Below are 20,622 nucleotides of genomic sequence, written 5' to 3'. Positions count from 1 at the left end.
CGTATCTAAGCCGTAAAGCGAGGTATGGATACATAATAATATATTGAAGAAATTTAGCATGTAGAGTAAAATATATATTTTTTGTTAGAAACTAGAAGTTTTTACAATTGTAATAGATACAAGTAAAACGTATTTAGAATCCTCTCTCGAGGACTTGACTCAGTCATTGACGTTCGCAACGGATCGACTATCGGTAATCTAAAAATTGTTCGATGTATCGAACCGTGGACGATAGTTTTTAGTCAATCGCTGAGCGAACGTCAGAAGATACAGACATTTCTTTTAAAGGCAACGTTCGAGACTTCGTTTGCCTTTGCAATAATAAATAGCTAGGTAAATGAACGCGAGTCATTTCTTTAAAACTATTAAGCCATTAAGCCTATCTCCCTACACAGTTAACAATAAATAAGTTCTATGTACAAGATGAATTATGTCTATCACGTTTTGAATAATGTTACATTTCTTCAGTTAGCCTATTTGGCTCCAGTTAGCCTATTTGAAAAAAGAAAGAAATTAGCGACAGTAGGTATTACATAAAACTATGAAGGTATAATTTAAACGTACCTCGGTTTCTTTATTGTATTCTTGGTTTCATCCTCTTTATAGTCTAAGAATAATGTACGATTTATCTGGAAAGTACAAATAATATTAAAATTAAACTTCACACATAATGGTTATTAAAATTAACTATGAACTTACATTATCATCTTTATTTTGACACAATTCTGGATTGCAACTGCAGTTATTACAGGAAATTTTATTTTTACGGCATAAGCAAAGATGCGAGGCACATTTTGTTTTGCAAGCACATTTTATATCTCCGTTCGATGATCGTTTCAATGCCGTGTGTTCTATTGAAGAATTTTTTGTTGTCTTCTAAAAATGAACGAATAAAAAAATATATTTCTCATATTTGGCTGAATATTTCGTGTTCGTTAATTTCAATTAATTACCATAAGTTTTTGTATACGATTATAAAGCGGTGTCCGAGTCCAATCTGGATCATTTACGGGATCATCATCTTCAACAATGCTATCATCTGTTGGAAGGTCTAAATCAACTGATTCTGTACTTTTCTTTACGTTTTTGTTGACTTTTGGTTTAGATATTTTGTTTCCGGATTTAATTTCATTTAAACCCTGCAAAAATTTGTAAATTTATTGTTTATATAATCACTGAAAATGTAGTTAATGAAATTAAGAAAGTATATTAACTCGTTTCAGTTGCTGAGTTTGATCTTTATAGTATTCCAATTCTTCTCGCAATTTGATGATTGCCATTTCCTGATTATCACTTTCTGTAGAGTCATTTGAGTTATCTGGTGTTAATCGTCTGTTTTTTTTCTTTGTTTCATATTCATCCAATTGTGCTTGTAACAATGCATTTTTCTCCTAAAGTTATATTTTTAAATATACATATAACAGAAATTGCACATCAAAAATTGTTGTTAACAAATTTTTACTGAATTAAAAAATTAAGTGTATATGTACAAACCAACAACTTGGATTCTTTTACACACTGTCTCTTTTTCTCCTCTGTAATATGTTTACATAATAATTTAAAAGCAGTGTGTCCATCTTCCATTGTTTGTATTTTTTGCCGCCTTTGATATGCTCTATTTTCTAAATAAATAAATATTTATGTACGTGTAAATATATACTTCAACACAATAATATAAGAAAACACTTACCTTGATCTGATTCAACTATTTTTTGCTGGAGATCAGCAATTTGTATATTACGTAAATTTAAAAATTCTACGAGTTCACCAATTTTTTGTTCATCTGTATCGCTACTGTTTTGAAGTTCATTTAATATTGATGTTAAATGTGCTCTATCTTCCATTAATTTTTCAAGAGAATGTTCTGCAGCAACTGTGCTTTCTAATATTTCTATTTCTTGGACCAGCCAGTTTTTAATTCTATCAGTATTATTGCTCATTTTATCTTTTCTCATTGCTGCTCTTTTTTGCAAATCAAGAGCTTCCTAAAAAACATTAATTACTGTAATTACAAGATATTGATCGTATTATTTTTTATTTATTACCTTTAGACGTTTATTAGCTGCAAAAGCTTCTTCCATTTTTCGCTTAAAAACTGTTTCTTGTTTATTATGCCACATTTTCAAACGTGTTACTTCATTTGTTTGTTTTCTATTTTGATCTTTTAATCTGTTCAATTCTTTTTCTTTAGATTGTTTCCATTTTGTAAACTTATCGGATTCAGTACGCATCTGTCTAATTAATTTTACCCTCGTTTGTTTAAGTAACTGTGTTTCGCTCAGTAACTTTTTTATCTGTTGATCTTGTTTTTCTTTCATTTTAACTATTTTATCTTGTTCTACTACCTTCTTTCTTAATTCTGCCATTTTTTTCTCTAATTCTTGTACCTTTTTACGCCGACTTTCTGCCAGTCTACATACATAAAATACACAAAAATAGTAGATAAGAAAATTTCACTGCAAAAAATATTGTAACTAATAAAAATTAATTGCTGTACATAATTAAATTTCTTACTTTGAGCTAACTTTACTCGTATGAACATTTTGTAACGCTTGCAAAAGTTCTTCCCTTTCTGTTTGCAAGGCTTTTATTTCTTGTTCCATTTCTTGCCTTTCTTTAGAATCGTCAATTATATAAGAAGTATCTTTTAAAAGTTGAGATATCAGAGTTTCTTTAATAGCAAGTTCCTTATTTATATTTTGTACTTCGTTATTCCTTTTAACTTGGAGCAGAGTATATCTTTCGTTTTTCGCATCAAAATCATCTAAAGTATCTGGAGTTTCGTAGTTTGTCTCATCTATGGACGTCTGTTCCGAATCTTTTTCGTCACTTATCGTTTTTGCATTGGCAATTGATATTTCATGATTCATAAGTTTTTCTGATATTTTCTGCTGATCATTTTGGATATCTGTTTATTAAAAATCAAGAAATATTAATAAATTTGTTAACAAAACAAATAAAAATCATACTACTCACCAAAAATTTTTGAATAAAGAGCTTGTAGTTTCATACAATGTTCACTATGTTTATCCGGATTTTTATTTAAATCATCCAGTAGCTCTTTACATTCTTTTAATATTTCCGTCATAACAGATTGAATTTTTTCTCTAGCCTGTTCAGCTAGCTCCGCTCTTTCGTGCATAACTACAATTTCGATTAAACTTGTATTTAATTTTTCTCTTAAATTTCTTATCTTTTCTTGCAAAGACTGATTTTTCAGTTCAAGTTCTTCATATTCAATTGGAATAGAAGTCTTAATTTCTTGACCTACTAAAGCAAGTTTCAATTCTTGCACTAATTTATTCAGTCTATTTATTTCAGCAGCTTTTGGATCTTGATTTATTACAGGTTTATTCTTTATTTTACGTGCTCTGTCCGCGTATCTTAATGTGCTTAAAGTTTCATCCAAATTATAATCTACAAATATTTCAAATAGAATATGAATTATTTTAATAATTATTATTGAAAATATAATATCATATGTATTATACAGATAACAACCTGCTGGGCTGACACATGCTATCATAAGTGTCATAGAGTTACCACCAAGAGAATCTTGTAGTAATCTCGTTAGTTTGCTATCGCGATAACTAACGTGACACGTAGTGCTACCCTCTCCTAATTGGGATATAACATTTCCTAATGCTAATAGACCTTTGTTTATATTAACCCCTTCCTTAAATCTCTCTCCAGTTGCCTGGGTTTTTTTACTCCGTTCGGAGCCAGCTAAATCCACCAGATGAAACTTAGATGTGGTTGCTATATCAGGATTACTTTTTTTTTGTTGATGGACACACAAAGTAAATATTGCATGACTCCGACTACTGTTTGCATTCATTGCTGTAGCCCCTGTCGCACGACCTGAAGATCCTTGTGTCAAATATTGTAAGGTTTCCGCGGCATTGGTGACTTCGTTTTCTACAACTCCGGTAACCTTTATATTTTTGCCATCGTCTCTGATATCCACCATACATTGACTTCGTTGCTTATCAGCTAATAAGTCATATAATTGCTCTTGATAAAGTTCCATAAAAGAAACTGTAATTTTAAAGTTCCACTCTTGTTTTAAGGAAACTATATCGAATATATCGTGTACTGCTTGTGGAATAACACCTGAATTATCAGCTCCACTATAATTTGTACCCATTGAATGAGTTTTACCGCTGCCTGTTTGCCCATAGGCTAATATAGTGACGTTATAGCCTGTAAAAATACATACAGGATGTTCAGTAACTGATAGTACAAGCGAGGGGGTGATTCTACGTGAAAAAATAAGTCGGCTGAACTTTACTTTAGCGGACACAAAATTATCCATTTTTTTCTCCTCAATCTAATAGTTTTCTATGCGTAGAATCCAAAAATGCAAGTTTCAACTGTCGGAATGCAGCGGTTTAAAAGTTATGATCGTGTAAAGTTTAATACTTTTAGTGCATTTGCTACGTTACTACGACCCCGTATTGGTTTCTTGTCCAATGAACGGTGTCGCTAGCTACCGTATACCAATAATGTATACATATACACACAAGGCACTTTATTGAACGCAAAATGCTGTCGAAAATTTATGTAGCCTTAAGATAACTATTTTCTCAAATATCTCGAAAACTAAAAGAGTCCGACTATTATATGTATAGGAAAAAGTTGTTCAGAATGACGACCTTTACAACATATTTCAAGGTGATCGAAATCGGAGGTGGTTCCCTTATTCTAAATATTTACCTATCAATTTTATGAGTGATTTAAATACAGCTAGTGATAGAATCCATACCCAAAAAAATGTGCTGTCCCCTAAGGTAAAGTTTAACTGAAATTGTTGTCGCATGAATATAATCTTACCCTCAAAAATGTTTTTCACCATATCCTTAACAGCAGTATTATAAAAATCCTCTTGACCAATAGTAGGGGGAAAAACATAATTAAATGTAAAAGATTTATCTGTATTGCGAATTACGATTTGAGGTTCATCAGGAACAACTTCTAGGCATGTTTGGCAGCCTCGTTCAATTTCTGTTTCTATTAAAGGACGAATTCGTACTGCCACACGAACAGTATCATCACTCATCTGCAATAAAATATTCTAAATAATATCTTCCTTTACATTAAAACTATTCTTTGAAATTACTTACCGTCATTTAGCGTAAAATAAATATTAATAATTGAATTAAATGTCCGTTTATGTAAAAAATCTTCTCTGGATTCAGCTGAAGGCACTTGTGTACTGAGAAGTGACCGTTACGTTCAAATGGTTCAAATCAAATCAGACGCAAACGGACCTATTTATACCGCAGTTCACCAGAGTCCATAACTGCGACACTCAGGTTGGAAGATGGTGGGGGAACGCAGCGAGCTCTCCGCCAATCGGTTTCCACTTCGCTTGGGAGTATCGCCAATCAGGGCGAAGATGCGCACGAAAGAACGCAAACTAGTCTTTTCGCAGTTATGGACTCTGTCATAGTGTCCTTTCGTCTAGTGAAAAAGCACTAAAGGGGAAAGTGCCCCTACCCCTAATTCGAACGAGAGGCGGTTTCGTGCACCATCCTATAGGGCGGAGGGAGCCACCTTCGCCGTCCGAGGCTCGACGCAATTAATTATTTCGACAAGCGAGTTTTTCAATGGTGCTGGTTATATATTTTACTCGTTGAGGAATGAACCGCCTCACTCCTCCGATTAAGCATTTATTTGAAAAAATTTCTTTTCTCCTAAATTACAAAGGTATTTCTCATGCGAACGAGGCATAATGGCTGCGCGCTCGCGCGTGACCCGGTAGTAGCGGCACCTTCCCCTTTAGTGCTTTTTCACTAGACGAAAGGTCACTATGACGTATACTGTAGAAAATCAAATTCAAAAGAACAACGGTTGATCGTGTCTCGACGAGTAAAGTTTGTTCCAACTAATATATATGCGTCTAGTCGTCGAAAGTATTGAAGAATATTTAACAGAAGTTGTAAGTTGGTTCATTAAGCTTCGTAATTTAACGTTAAAACAATGTCGGATATATCGAAATGGGAATCAATAGTGCAGGAAACTATTGTAAAACTTCGGAGTGCATTCTCCCATTTAAACAAAATATGGGAAGACATAGGATTTAACGAAGAAACCTGTACTATATATTGCGAACAAGCGTCCAATCATATAAAGACTCTATTAAATGAAATGGTTTCCGAATCAGAGTCAAAGAAAGACATAATCTTAAACAATGTTAAAGAACTAATGGAACAAATCGCTGTGTTATCAAAAGAGTTAGAAACGGATGTAGCAACTAATGGATATGAGGATTTACCATTAAAAGAAGTAGAGCAAGTACTTATCGCAGATCTACATAAATTACAATACTGTAAGGAACAGCGTATGGTACGTTTAAAAGAACTACTTGCAAAAGAAAGAGTTCTTTGTAAATCGTTGGGCACTCAACCGATAAATATAGAAGAGAAATTACCTTCTGAGGAAGAAGTTAACAGTTTTAAACTTTACCTTGAAAAACAAGAAGCTGAGAAAAATCGTTTAGAAGCTATGTTTAAGGAAATGCGTAGAGCAGTTGTTATAATGATGGATGATTTAGGTATATCACCATCTACAAATTTTGAACATTTAGTATATAAAGATAGTGAGAATTTTGTATTTAATAGTAGTAACATGAGCAAATTGAGAGAGCTTAGAGATGAACTTAAACATCAAGTAGATCAAGCAAAGGAACATGTAGAAGATATTAAACACGAATTAATTGCATTATGGAAATATCTTGATGAACCTCAAGATATTTGTCAATCATTTCTTAATAGCTATGTAGGATATAGTGTTGCAACCATAAATGCATTGGCATCAGAATTAGAACGATGTAAAGAAAAAAGAAGACAAAACATTTCCAAATATGTAGCACAAGTAAGATCTGAATTGGCCAGGCTATGGGACTTGTGTAAATTTAGCGAACAACAAAGAAAACAATTTATACATTATAATTCTGATACATATACAGAAGACTTATTAACTTTACATGAACTTGAAGTGAAACGAGTTCAAGAGTTTTATGAAGCCAATAAGTCTATATTTGAACTTTTAAAAGAACGTGATAACTTATGGATAAAAATGAAGGAATTGTTGCAACGCGCGAATAATCCCGATCGATTTTATAATCGTGGCGGTCAATTGTTAATGGAAGAAAAAGAACGTAAAACAATCCAGAAAAAATTGCCAAAAATAGAAGAGCAACTTCAAAGTTTAATAAAAGAATATGAAAGTCAGCATGGTGAAGTATTTACCATAAATGGAGTGTCTATAGAAGAACTGTTACAAGAATCATGGGAACATCTAAATGAAGAGAAAGAAACAATAAAGCAAGCAAGAAAAGAAGCAAAAGACAAATCAGTGAAAAAAGTAACATTAAGTGCCTCTAAAAAGGCTGCTTCAAGTTCAACAAAGAAAACTCCAACTGTATTAAGTACACGCCATCATACGCCGCTTAGTTCATCAAAGAGAAAACTATTATTTACTGCTTCTCCAAATGCCACAGCAAAACGTAGAAATGTATCCATAGTAGGTAGTGGGTCTAAAATTCGAAAAAGTGGAAAAGTTGTCAAGAATACACGACGCTCCGGAAATAAAAATTCTGAGAAGGAAAACTCAATATCCCAAAGTTCATTAGATACAACTTATAGTCAGTTTAAAGAACACTTGAAAGATAAACAGGAATTACGTAGCTCTTTATTATCAGAAAAAGTATTATTCAATGCAAATAAATCTAAAATGAGGACACCAGTAAGAACACCTGTTAAACCATCAAGAAAAAATTTGTTAACTCCAACAGGTGTGGCAACAGGAACACCTTCAAAGTTCCCACAATCACAATTGCATAGATCACCTCGAAGTCCCAGAATTGCACAATCATCAACAAGGCTTGCAGTTACAACACCCTTACCTATAATATTTTAAAGCCCATGTAAATCTATAAACAAATATTTTTTACTTGCATAACTTTGTTAGTACAAACTTTATTACCTTATTTATAGTTAAACAATATTTTAAATAATATCAATTTTAATTACTACTTAATCAAAATAATTGTATATTACATATTTGTACTAGCAAGCAGTAATGCATTTTATTGAAATGTGTTTTATGTCGTTTCTTTCTTCTGTATATTTATTAGTTTATTAATGTCTTTCATATTTTTATTTCAACTTGCTATATATCCATATGTATTTAGTATAACACAACTAACTATTGAATTGTATTTGTATACATAAGTTAGTGTATCAATGAAAACAAGATGTAAATAAAATACTCATTTCATTAACACTCTAATGTACATATGTGAATGTTTATTAAAAACAGTAGTGTATCCTAAAATTATTAATGTTGGCAGTAATACAGGAATCTCGCTGCATGTATGCAAGTACTTGCACATGTGTATGTATATTTGTAGGGATATTTTATATATTTTGGTGGCAACGTGTAAGCGGCCAGTGTATTTCATTTTAGAACTATTTGCCAATCGTTACTCGTATTTCTAACCAATTATTACAAGATCCCGTCTTTCGTTTTCTTCTGGAAAAGTCAGCCGTCTATTTGAGTGTCTTTTACTGTCAGAACATTTCACTTTTAACGAAATTAAAGAAAGATGTTCGGGTCAGGGGCTGCTTCGATCGTAGTTTTAAGTGCGTTAAAAGAATAACGTTCTTAATTTTCATTTGTTTAGATATTCAATTGCAATATTTCCTTTTTCATGATGTTTCGTGCTTTGATTATTGCAGGTCCAAATACTAAACGGGATACCGGCCGGAAAGTACAGAGAGAAAATATTCAAGCCGGAAAAGTAAGTTTATAATATATGATTTAATGTATTGCCCTTTTAAGGTACTAGTTCAGTCATTGGTACACCCACGTGTATTTTTTCGTGCAAAGTGCCTTTTTAATGTTAACAGCGATACTAATAATTTATATATTATGTATTTAATAAATTTGTTATGTTAAAACAGATTTCAAATTCTCCATAGTTACATTATTTATTGTATCATATATATTTAAATATTTTTCTGAATTTGTAATTAGTGTGAAGATTATTCATAAATGTACTTTTTTTTATAAAGGCTATTGCAGATGTTATTAGAACATGTTTGGGACCCCAAGCAATGTTAAAAATGTTGATGGATCCAATGGGAGGCATAGTTATGACCAATGATGGGAATGCTATATTACGTGAAATAACAGTACAACACCCTGCTGGAAAATCAATGATAGAAATAGCTAGAACTCAAGATGAAGAAGTTGGAGATGGTACCACATCAGTTATTGTATTGGCAGGAGAAATTTTAGCTGTTGGTGAACCTTTCCTTGAGCAGAATATGCATCCAACAGTTATAATAAGAGCATTTCGGCAAGCTTTAGAAGATATGGTGACCATTCTGAATGAACAGATCAGTGTGGATTTAGATCGCAATGATAGAAGCAAATTAATCCAGGTCATAAATTCTTGTGTTGGAACTAAATTTATTGGTCGTTGGTCAGAGTTAGCATGTCAGATTGCTTTAGATGCAGTTAATACTGTAATGCTCGAGGAAAATGGCAGAAGGGAAATAGATATAAAGCGTTATGCAAAGGTAGAGAAGATTCCAGGTGGCAGTGTTGAAGATAGTACTGTCCTTAAGGGAGTAATGTTCAATAAAGATGTTACCCATCCAAAAATGAGACGTTATATTAAAAATCCAAGAATAGTTCTGTTGGATTGTTCCTTAGAATATAAAAAGGGTGAATCACAAACTAATATAGAAATAATGAAAGATACAGATTTCACCAGGATTTTAGAATTGGAGGAGGAATTTGTTAAAAAAATATGCGAAGATATTATTGCTGTAAAACCTGATGTAGTGATCACTGAAAAAGGAGTATCAGATATAGCCCAACATTTTCTTGTGAAAGCTGGAATTTCTGCTATTCGAAGATTGAGAAAAAGTGATATTAATAGAATTGCGAGGGCTTGCGGGGCTACTGTTGTTAATCGTACGGAAGAATTACGAGAGGAAGATATTGGTACCAAAGCTGGTCTTTTTGAAGTCAAGAAACTTGGAGATGATTACTTCTGCTTTATTACTGAATGTAAAGATCCTAAAGCATGTACTATAATTTTGAGGGGTGCTAGTAAAGATATACTAAATGAAACTGAAAGAAACTTACAAGATGCTCTTCATGTTGCCAGAAACCTTCTTATTGAACCTAAATTAGTACCAGGTATTTTAACATTTAATTACTTTCTATTGAAATTGTATATTAAGGTTTTTGATTAATATATAATTATAATGTTTGCTATAGGTGGAGGTGCAGTAGAGATGGCAGTATCAAGACTTCTGACAGAAAAAGCAGGAAGGCTTGCTGGTGTGGAACAGTGGCCGTACAAAGCTGTAGCACAAGCACTAGAAATAATCCCAAGAACTCTTGCACAAAACTGTGGAGCAAACACAATTCGAACCCTAACTGCATTACGTGCAAAGCACGCTACTGGAGGAGTGACATGGGGTATTGATGGAGAAACTGGTCAATTGGTTGATATGAAAGAACGTGGCATTTGGGAGCCTTTATCTGTGAAGTTACAGACATATAAAACCGCTATCGAAACTGCCATTTTATTGCTAAGAATTGATGATATTGTATCAGGAAGTAAGAAGAAGAAATCAGATAACGAGCCTACTCCACCTGCACAAGTTTCAGAAGAATCCATGAAGGAGTAGAAATGTTAAATTTATATTGCACTTAAAAAGCTTTTATTTGTGTTAACATTTAATAATTCATGCCCACGATAGTTTTATTAAAACATAATTCATATTCACGGAAAGCATTATTTCTCTGCTTGTATGCATTTTCATATTAATAAAAGTATTGTACTTTGATGAAGTATTGAAGTTTGGTACATGTACTGTATGTGTCTATATTATTTTCAGTATGCTGATTCCTTATCTGTAATAAACTAATAATATATATTTTCACAAGTAGTAACTAATTTATTGCTGTAGCTTGATTGTAAAAAATGACAATGAAAATGTATTTTATATAATTAAATACATATTAGCGATATTTCATAAATAGTATTCTTTTACGACTGTACCGATATCTTATGATAATCTTTAAATAGAATCTTACATTATTATTATTTCCTTAATTTTCATAAAAATTTAACTTTGGTAAGTATGAAGAAGAAGAGTTTCAATTAAAAGATATACATATAAAAAATGGAAAAGTTATAGTAGTTGTTCGTTGTGTAATAAGTCTCTGAATCATAGCATTCGTTTGCAATTGAAATTATAGGTAGTTAATGATAATTAGTGATACGAAAATGAAGCATCATGATTTAAAAAATTATCGGTTCTACAAAATCATGTATGGAATTTTAAGGAAGGTGGCGTTTCACGCGATACAGGTATGTATCGATTGTATGTGTGGGGTGGCCGGCATGAGTGAAGGCCGACGAATGGGATACAATTTTCGTAACGGCTCTTTGCGAAACTTAAAACTGTTCGGATAAACCGGGATAAACTGAACGATGAGCATGAACGTGAGATGATGCCAGGCACGTCTCGCCAATTAGGAACTTTGAACGGTAGTAAAATCCTATTTCCTTTTTAACTGTTTTTTATCTCTGTATGCAATATTGTATCAATGTTTCTGTTAAGGCTGGCAGATGTTCAATAGTTTTTTACAATTCAATACAATTGAGGGATGCAAAGCGTGCCAACAACGTTTTCAATATACGAGTATTGTCTTTATAGTAAGATTACATCCACGTGGTTAAACGTATACGGAAGTGATTTCCGTATCTGTTTACTACGAGATTGACAGGTGTCTACGTTTTGTTAGTTTCAGATATTGGTTGTAAATAAATAATTGTTACTCAGTATTTTGTACCTATCTATTAAGGAGATTCATAGAAAGTATCTTTTGTTACTGTTTCTGTAGAATAATAGATATTTTTAGTTAGTATTCTTTGAAACAAGTTACGAATTCTATTGTAATCACAACTATGTATAAATATCAATTTATTAATTAGGTCCTGAGTGGGACACATTGATGGAGGTTCATCATGAACCAATTGAGAAAAACTACAAACTATTGGAAGAAATTGGCAAGTAAGTACTTACAATAATCATTTTTTAAATAATAGTAAGTATGTGTTGTTTAATTACTAATCTATTACAGAGGACAATTTGCAATAGTACGAAAATGTATGGAAATAAAGACTGGGGAGTTATATGCTGCCAAAATTATGAGAAAAAGACGCGTTGCCAGAGGTGTGGCAGCAGCAGATATTGGTAGCTATCTTTATTTTTACATTTATTATTCTCTTTTTGTACAGAGAAATATTAATTTTTCATTTTAAGCTCGAGAAGCAGGTTTATTAGCAAGGCTAAGGCACCCAAATATTGTTTCATTGCACAAAGTTGTGGACACAGGCACAACAGTTGTTTTACTCTTAGAATTAATTTCTGGAGGGGAACTCTTTCATTGGGTACCATCTGGTGAATTAGAAGCTGCACATGTGGTTTGTAACTGTTATAATTACAATTATAATTTCAACAAGAATCTGAATAACAAATTTAATTTCAATCCTATTTTTCTATAGGTTCGACAAGTTTTAATGGCACTTAATCATTTACATTCTCATCAAGTTGCTCATTTAGATATCAAGCCTGAAAACATTCTTTTATCAACCCCTCCACCAATGCCAAGTATTAAATTAATAGGTAATTTTCAATCCTATGAATTTGTTATTAAAAAAGTATACATGGATTAAAAACAGTTAAAAAACTACATATAACTTTTTTTAAATACAGATCTAGGTCTTTCGCATAGACTGATACCTGGGTCTGAACACAGAGCACTATTTGGTACACCTGAGTTTGTAGCTCCAGAAATTGTAAATTATGAACCACTCAGTTTAGGAACTGATCTTTGGGCAGTTGGCGTTCTAACATACATTCTTTTAAGTGGTGCATCACCATTTTTAGGTGAAGATAAACAAGAAACTTATGCAAATGTTGCTGCATGTCAATATCAATTTGACAATGAATATTTCAGTACAGTATCCGAAATTGCCAAAGACTTCATACGGTCCTTGTTGATCAAGGATCCAAAGTGAGTACAAGAGATGTTGGGCCACTAAGATTGATTTAAAACACAATTAAGTAATAATGTGAAATTTGTTTTTCAGAGAAAGAGGAACTGCAGAATCGTGCCTTAAACATCCTTGGATCCTCACGGTCTGTTCCTGAATGCAATATTATACTTTTGTTTGTAATAACCAGAGCTGATTATAATTTACATTTTCAATCGCTCATTTTGTTTTTTTTTTATTTGCATGAAATAATGTTTATTTATTCACATCGCGTGACTAGAGTTAGTATCATTTTTTCATTGAATGTATTAAGTTAATATTCGTATGCATCTTATATGTACTGACCATATATTGTAGCATAAATAATAACAAAACACAATAAGTATAAAAATATATATTTGATATCTATATTTTTTTTTGTTATTCTATAGGAATCAGAAGCCTCTCAAGGTCTTGGTGAAGCTATGATTAGCGCTGTTAAACGAGGCTGTATTGAGGCTGTTTCTCAGTTATTACTGCAAGGAGCACCATTGAATGTAAAAGATTCTGTGAGATTCACTTTATATTAAACATACTTCAAACTATGTATAATGTGGATAAGATGTTGAACAGTTACTTTTCCTCAAATAGAAAGAAGACACACTTCTACACCTTGCATGTGAAACAGGAGACGAAGGAATGGTAACTTTTTTAATAGAAAGTGGGATAGATCTGGATACCCCTAATAAAAAAGGCTTAACACCACTACACGTGGCTGCTAGGCATGGTTTCATTAATCTTGTTAGACATTTGTGCCTTGCCGGTTGTGATGTTGACAAGACAAATCGAGGAATCAGGGCTGATGTAACAGCAATTAAATACGGACATCCTGATATTGCATCACTGTTGGATAAGCTTCGAAACGTATGTGTTACGGAATAATATATTTATTAGTACTTATATTTTGTACTAATATTGATTTCAATTGTAGCCTATTCAACGCGAAAATTACATCAAACAGCTGCAACCAACACACAGACCAATAGATCGTTTACACATAAGACTTTTGGGGCACTGTGCATCGGGAAAATCATCTTTAATAAATTCTTTAAAATCAGGAATTTTTAGTTTCGGATTCTTTAGAAGATCAAGAAGTCAGAACTATACAGCAAAGGTAGTTATTTTCAACAACAATCTATCGAGGATTTATTTATTTAATTAAGATGTCTATGAAAATCGATTATTTCCGTTTAGAGGGAACCAAGCATTGAACTAGATGTAACTAGCAAGCATGGTTCACTTAGTTTTGAATATAGCGACAATGAATACGAAGGTACACAAGGAGTAGATTGGAGCCGCGGTAACGTAGGTAAGGAAAATAATCCTTCAAGTCTTTTTCAAGATAATACTAAAGATACGAATCGTTATGAATTTAATCCTTAAGGCGGAGAATGTATATTTTGGGAATTATGCGGTCGCGAAGACTTTTTAGCATCTTATCATTATGTTCTTACTTTTCAACAACCTGCCGTACACCTTATCACAGTTAGCCTTAGAGAACCTCTCACTGTGCAACTTCAGCAAGTAAAATTTTGGTTGCGATTTATCACAGATCGTATCGCGCCTACTAATTTTGGTGAGTTTAATTAATTATATCTAATGTTGTGGTATGTGTGAATATGTTTTACTAAATATATTTTTATAACATAGGTTTCGGTGGCAAATACAATGATGTTAAAGTAATCTTAGTTGGAACTTATGCTCCCGAACCTCTTGCTCCAAATTCAAATAGTGGTAGTCTACTTGCTCCACTTTTACCTTTTTTGAAAGAGTTTACACCAGTTTTGGGAGATGAACCTCAAATGGTCGCAGTAGATGCAACTAACCCTTCTAGTCCTGGTCTAAAACTTCTAAGATCTTACTTGAATAATGCAAGGATGGAATTTTTAGAGGTGAAGTGATTATATGATTTATCAAAGTTATTACACTTTTCACATTATTTACACATACTACAAGACAATTTTTTGTTACTATTCATCATTGTAAAATATATAATGGAAAAAAAAAATAATTACGAGTCTCTCAGTCTTAACCGAGATTTTTAAGCAATTTGTATTAATTTGAAAAAAGTCAAGCTCGGCTAATCGTGTTAACGAGAATTCTATTAATAGCAAATATAATTTACACTAAAAAATTTGAAATGGAAACCTAAGTCTTTATTTCGAGCTTGGTTGCACGAGCGACTCGTTCAGTCCAATCATATACTAGCGTGAAACTAATGTAAAATACACGGAACATAAAAAAAAAATTCAGGTTCACTTAAATATATTTGTGTACATAATTATACTTCCACATTTTTTTACAGGAATAACGCCACTGTTTGTACAGCATGCAATAAATGTGTGCATTAACATTTTCAAAACGATTCTAATTAGAATCGGTTCATTTCATTTTGCATAATGCTAATTACATTTGTACTATTCACGTCTATTTAATTTGAAATCCTGCAATGTTAATACCATGTTGAACAAAGTATTGATTTCTAAATATAATGCAAACATTTTTGTTAAAGTTATGATTCAGTAATCCATGGTCATTCATGATGCATGGTTCATTCAATACACGTACAAGTAACTAAGCTCACCGAAAATAATATATTTCGTATTTTTCATATTTTTCAATTAAAGAAGTTATTTACAACATTTAATTAAGCACATTCCTTGAAAATGAAGAAAGAAAATACATCAAATTTTTTATATCTGCTATCACTCTATCATATGATCAATTTACTAACAACATATATTTTAGTTGCTGATTATTTGGTCATTAACGTTTATTAACATCAGCCTTACTGCATGCAATGCATGATGTAGGAAGGACCGGAAGTTGCAGAAAGTATTCTTCGACGTGACACGCCGCGGGCCGCGGCCTCGTATGTGCCCTTGGCGAATCTTGATAAACAGGTCGAACTATTTCTCAATTCCTTTGATAAAAGTGATGCGTATAATGAAGCTGTAATTTATTTAATAACTGCTCTAATGCTTTATTCCATTAATACATACATGCACTACTGTCCAATGCAATTAAAGAATAAAAAAAAAACTACCCTTGTATATATTTTCTGCATCAGTGTATTATTTCATATTTTTTCTATTATATTTTATCAGTAAAGATGCAAATATTTTATTATAGAGTGCATTAGTGTGGACTGGTCTTGCCGAAGCTTGGAGGTCGTATGTTCAATCTTTAGAGGTACCTCTGGTAATGCTTACACAGGAAGAATTTTTGAGGGAAGTGAGAAAAATTAATCCGTTAGCTTGTTTAGAACATTGTAGACATCTTGGACTACAGTTACAGGTTTGTGTTTTTACCATGATATTTAAATCATTTATCGTTTATTCATAATATATTATGTAGGTGTTAATTCTCAGAATTTAGGAGAATGTATGCTTCTTCCTGGAAATTTAATAGTGTTAAGCCCAGAGTGGTTTTGGCAGGATGTAATAAACTGGCAGTTAAGTCCTGAACAAAGAGGACGTCTCGGAGGTCGCACAACAGGAGTTTATGCTTTAGAGGATTTTCAGGCTCGTTGTCCTTGTCCTGCAGGCCAGGCCTTGCAAGCTTTGCAAGCTGTGAATTTATGTGTTCCGGTAGGTATAATTAATATAGCTTTTATGCTTTGCTTTATAACTTAACAAAGTCACGTTTCAGTGCGAAGTGGACGATGATGAAGTGGAATATGAGATACCCTGTTTGAATCTCGTTGAACGTTTACCAGGATTATGGGAACCATGGAAACCGTGTTCCAATATTTTACCTCATACCGGTCTTCGTCTTTCTCCATCCGAAGCACCTTTGTATCATTTAATTGCAATATTTCCACACTTGCAGGTACGCGAAAGTAATAGTAAATAATTTTATCGTATTACAAGATGATAAACAAATGTTTGAATACAGTCACAGTTAAGGAAGATCACTCAATCGTGGGATCCATCAAATTCAGATTTATATCAATGGTGGCGAGGATCAAAATTATGTATCGGACCTTGCGAAAGTATAATCACTTTCGAAGATGAAGATCAAAGTTACGTAGAAGTAAGAGTACGCGGACCACGAGGTACCAGCGCTCAGTGTTTCGCTCTTCTCAGTATTATTCTTGATGCTGTTGAGACAACCATAGAATTAGTTGCTCCTGGGATGTTACTTGAAAGACACTGGTTAAGTCCTAGCCAGCTTCGGGAGTACGATGAAGTTAGTTTTGGTCATAAATACTTTTGATATAAAATCGTGTCATTAAAATGTGTTATTTAAATGTTCTTCTGTGAAACTTCATAGATTATACATTCTTGGGAACCAGCGCCGATGATATCAGCTTTGATAGACAAAGGTCTTGAAGAAGCAACTCTTAAAAATCCTTTGAACGAAAAAGAAGAAACTGTGTGGGAAATAGTAGGATGTGGATTACCGTTGATAGAAAATTGTCTTCCTGGACCAAAACAGCCAATCAAGTACATCAAATCTGCTGTTCAAAGAAGATTAGCGCAGATGTTGGATCCTCCTGATCGTCACGGGAGAGACTGGTGTTTACTCGCTGTAAGACTTGGCTTGGGAGATCGAGTCGCTCAGTTAGATAGCACAGTAGATAGTCCAACGTTGAGGTAAGTAAAACTTTTCTTGACGAACCGAAGAATGATCTTTTATTATATACTTAATCGTATGTTTTACAACGTTCATTTCTCGTCAGGTTACTTAACAATGCTGGCGCTGATTGCACTGTAGGTTCTTTAATACTACAGCTCCGAGCTCTTGATCGTGAAGATGCTGTACATCTTTTGCTTTCTTATACACCAACATACATATTATCAACAGGTACTGATTCCGAAACAGGATCAAATCTTTCTAGATGACAATGTTGCATTTATCAATGGTGCGTTAATACTTTTTAAAGACGGATTTCTGAAGCAAATTTTTTCCCATACGATGGGTTTGATAGACTTATTACATCACTGCTTCCGCCCAAACAGTAAATTGTGCATTGCTCTTTAAGCTAAGTATGTGCATTGTAATAGTACATTTTCTGTGTACTTCCATAGAAGTATATTAAAATGCACACGCACTGATATGTACTTTTGTATACAAAATATTAGAATGCACTTTGAGTGGCACAAATTTCATTTAACTTGTTCATTTTATTATTAAGTACTTACGTACATCTTGTATTCGAACAGAGTTGCATAATTTACACGAATTTTCATATGTTTTCTTATAAACTTTTATAACACATAATAATTTAAGTATATTTGTTAGCATAACAAGAAAGTATTTATAATTCTACGTTTCTGTTAGGTTTTGAAATATTTACTTAACAAGATTTATTACAAACGAATAATTTTTAACAACTAAAGTTTCAGTTTTAATTTTTAAGTCTACTCGTAAGCGTTTGTATTGTGATATTACATTAATTGCATCTTTCATCGAGTTTCTTAAGTGAATTTATATTAGAGAAATAATTCTAAGTAATATGTGTACACACGTGTGACCCATACGAAAATGCATTTACACACTATAAAACACGATACTATCGTATTTGATACTAATATTGTTTTGAAAGCTTTTATTGATATGCATATATACTCTACCATGCCAAAACTCAGTGTCAATACGCGCTGCTTTCTATGATATTTAGAAACTATTTACGCGAGAAAAAGGAGTGAAACAGTTCGCACAATTATTTGCTTTTTCTACATCTATGAAAGCTCTATTCTTACGTGGATATATCTTTTACTAAATCGACATTCCTGCGATGTTTGTTATGTGCCATAAACGATACTTGCTCATCGTATCTATTAAAGCGTTCAAACATTTCTCTGAACTATCAAAATTGATCCTTTTTTTTTTTTATATATGGAAACAAAGTACTTTCTCATTAACAAAGCCGAAGCTTGCAACACGAAGGATCACTTGTTCAACAAATTTCAGTAGTTGTTTTGTAGATTTAAGAACATTAAAACATGGTGCACCGTTCGTATGCGACACGCATGGATATTATATCATTAAACCAGTGAAGTTTGTTGTTCGTGGAGGATTTATTCTTTGAACATGTGTCTATTATGTAATCTCCACTATTTAAATGTAACGTAGTGTTAAGTAGAGTATCGTTTGTATTCTTACTTTACCTAACACGACGTTTGATACAGATCTTGAAACACGCGAAAATGTTTCTTTGTATTAGAAAAATATTTGTAAGGTGTATCTAAGATACTTCTGTTATCTCTGTGTTCTATTTCTATGTACGTGTTTATTGTAAAATGAACATTTATTATACACCCTGTAAAGTGATACAGACTTTTGGTACTGATGTACTTTTCTAAATTAGTACTTTTAAAGTATGTACGCATTTCTCACGCACTGTGTTCATCTTACATTTACACGTTGATGTTCAACACGCTGAATTTTCTAATGTTTCCTGTTTGCTAATCGACTGTTTTCGCACTTTATACGTATGATTCTGTAAAAATGTTCGATTGAAGATTTTTCAATCGCTTGGTATTTGTTAATTAATTGTACGACGTTGTTTATTCGTTTTGCAATCTCGTTGCAACAACACATTCGATTTCTCTAAATACGCAAATTTTAGTATTTGCGTTTCATAATGTTTGCTTAGTACAACGTAGAAGTAACGACATAAGCGTTAATTAAGGCGAAATTTAACAGCACGAAGGTACGCGCAGAATAAGAAATTCTAAGGCTACGATAAATCGTTGTTATTTATATATCTTGCATTAAAAAAGAAACACTAGAACAATAGAGATTTTCATTTTGTTGTCATCAATAGAATTTACATTTTTCTAGTTTTTATAATAACTTCGATGTCATACAAAATTGCCCTTTCTAAAACTGGCCTGTAAATTCGCTTCAAAAAACCTAAGAAACCTAACTAATTAGTTTGATGAACTGTGTCATTAGCAAATCGATTTCGTAAGATTGTAATCAAAATCGACATAGAAATATCGTGTTAGCGTTCCCTTGAACATTAAAAAATATTGACGAGTAAAAGAGTTACTGTTAAATAGAAATATCTCTATAAGTTTCTAAAACGTAACGTAAATTAGATTAAGAAATCGTGCTCTTAAATTAAACGCTGTTAAAGTGTCAAGAATTTGGGTGCCGTTTGATTTAATAGAATGTACTTAAGTTTCTTGTCGGAACCTTTGTGAAAACATCTGGTCGATGGTAGTGAAAGCTAACACGAATTCTGTATAACAATTATACGCTGCGCATTTATTTGTAATTACAAGAGATAAGAAATACATTACCTGAATGAATGTGTAATTATTCCTTTTATACTAGAAAAAAGATGTCAAATAAAATTACGTTGCTTCATAAGCTGGCTTTGGTTCGTTACAAATTCACTGTGCCTTCTACGTTTCTTTTTCAATAAACAAATGGAATATCGGATTGAGAATACTTCAATTCTTGAAATTCGTACGACAATTTACAACGATTGCAATAACGAGGATAGAATTGCCGCGGTTTCGACGCGTTACCGA

General features: G+C 32.7%; 4 protein-coding genes across 9 annotated transcripts; 3 read left to right on the top strand and 1 right to left on the bottom strand.

The window, feature by feature from the left end:
• Positions 1 to 52: 52 nt before the first annotated feature.
• On the bottom strand, positions 53 to 5,419 carry LOC114876481 (chromosome-associated kinesin KIF4-like). The gene is made up of 13 exons (XM_029187988.2): positions 5,124 to 5,419; positions 4,834 to 5,059; positions 3,502 to 4,203; positions 2,977 to 3,417; positions 2,515 to 2,908; positions 2,046 to 2,412; positions 1,691 to 1,985; positions 1,495 to 1,622; positions 1,215 to 1,391; positions 954 to 1,139; positions 700 to 876; positions 565 to 629; positions 53 to 492 (listed from the first exon to the last, which is right to left on the bottom strand). Exons 1-13 carry the CDS (start codon positions 5,127 to 5,129, stop codon positions 474 to 476), a joined length of 3,183 nt encoding a protein of 1,060 aa, XP_029043821.2. The 5' UTR covers positions 5,130 to 5,419; the 3' UTR covers positions 53 to 473.
• A 382-nt stretch (positions 5,420 to 5,801) lies between these two features.
• On the top strand, positions 5,802 to 8,287 carry LOC114876361 (protein regulator of cytokinesis 1-like). The gene has a single exon (XM_029187743.2). It carries the CDS (start codon positions 5,983 to 5,985, stop codon positions 7,921 to 7,923), a length of 1,941 nt encoding a protein of 646 aa, XP_029043576.1. The 5' UTR covers positions 5,802 to 5,982; the 3' UTR covers positions 7,924 to 8,287.
• Positions 8,288 to 8,465: 178 nt separating this feature from the next.
• On the top strand, positions 8,466 to 10,878 carry LOC114876400 (T-complex protein 1 subunit gamma). The gene is made up of 4 exons (XM_029187847.2): positions 8,466 to 8,648; positions 8,745 to 8,806; positions 9,081 to 10,218; positions 10,300 to 10,878. Exons 1-4 carry the CDS (start codon positions 8,612 to 8,614, stop codon positions 10,713 to 10,715), a joined length of 1,653 nt encoding a protein of 550 aa, XP_029043680.1. The 5' UTR covers positions 8,466 to 8,611; the 3' UTR covers positions 10,716 to 10,878.
• A 494-nt stretch (positions 10,879 to 11,372) lies between these two features.
• On the top strand, positions 11,373 to 20,458 carry LOC114876372 (death-associated protein kinase 1-like). Of its 6 annotated transcripts, none has more exons than XM_029187769.2 (21): positions 11,373 to 11,581; positions 11,655 to 11,735; positions 12,029 to 12,107; positions 12,178 to 12,290; positions 12,360 to 12,520; positions 12,602 to 12,722; positions 12,813 to 13,113; positions 13,190 to 13,238; positions 13,525 to 13,641; positions 13,724 to 13,996; positions 14,064 to 14,246; positions 14,327 to 14,441; positions 14,517 to 14,708; positions 14,783 to 15,024; positions 15,946 to 16,035; positions 16,265 to 16,429; positions 16,504 to 16,722; positions 16,784 to 16,963; positions 17,030 to 17,323; positions 17,408 to 17,730; positions 17,817 to 20,458. In XM_029187769.2, exons 1-21 carry the CDS (start codon positions 11,542 to 11,544, stop codon positions 17,977 to 17,979), a joined length of 3,501 nt encoding a protein of 1,166 aa, XP_029043602.1. In that variant the 5' UTR covers positions 11,373 to 11,541; the 3' UTR covers positions 17,980 to 20,458. The 6 variants fall into 6 exon arrangements, with proteins under 6 accessions (XP_029043602.1, XP_029043611.1, XP_029043621.1 ...); XM_029187778.2 differs by having other exon boundaries at positions 11,374 to 11,581; positions 11,655 to 11,749; XM_029187828.2 differs by lacking the exon at positions 11,373 to 11,581 and adding an exon at positions 11,839 to 11,954 and having other exon boundaries at positions 11,678 to 11,749.
• The last annotated feature ends 164 nt before the right edge of the window (positions 20,459 to 20,622 follow it).

Source organism: Osmia bicornis, chromosome 4 (genome assembly GCF_907164935.1).
Source record: "Osmia bicornis bicornis chromosome 4, iOsmBic2.1, whole genome shotgun sequence".
Taxonomy (NCBI): domain Eukaryota; kingdom Metazoa; phylum Arthropoda; class Insecta; order Hymenoptera; family Megachilidae; genus Osmia; species Osmia bicornis.
The sequence above is the reverse complement of the archived record's forward strand: the minus strand, read 5'-3'. Positions and strand labels throughout refer to the sequence as shown.

Coding starts and splice junctions, on each gene's coding strand:
- LOC114876481 (XM_029187988.2), bottom strand. Junction 3,418..3,501: donor AGCATGTGTCAGCCCAGCAG/GTTGTTATCTGT, acceptor AAATATTTGTAG/ATTATAATTTGGATGAAACT. Junction 1,392..1,494: donor TAAAAGAATCCAAGTTGTTG/GTTTGTACATAT, acceptor ATATAACTTTAG/GAGAAAAATGCATTGTTACA.
- LOC114876372 (XM_029187769.2), top strand. CDS start 11,542: ATGATGCCAGGCACGTCTCGCCAATTAGGAACTTTGAACG. Junction 12,521..12,601: donor AATTAGAAGCTGCACATGTG/GTTTGTAACTGT, acceptor ATTTTTCTATAG/GTTCGACAAGTTTTAATGGC. Junction 16,430..16,503: donor ATCTTGGACTACAGTTACAG/GTTTGTGTTTTT, acceptor GTTAATTCTCAG/AATTTAGGAGAATGTATGCT.
- LOC114876361 (XM_029187743.2), top strand. CDS start 5,983: ATGTCGGATATATCGAAATGGGAATCAATAGTGCAGGAAACTATTGTA.
- LOC114876400 (XM_029187847.2), top strand. CDS start 8,612: ATGTTCGGGTCAGGGGCTGCTTCGATCGTAGTTTTAA. Junction 8,807..9,080: donor AAAATATTCAAGCCGGAAAA/GTAAGTTTATAA, acceptor TTTTTTATAAAG/GCTATTGCAGATGTTATTAG. Junction 10,219..10,299: donor TGAACCTAAATTAGTACCAG/GTATTTTAACAT, acceptor TGTTTGCTATAG/GTGGAGGTGCAGTAGAGATG.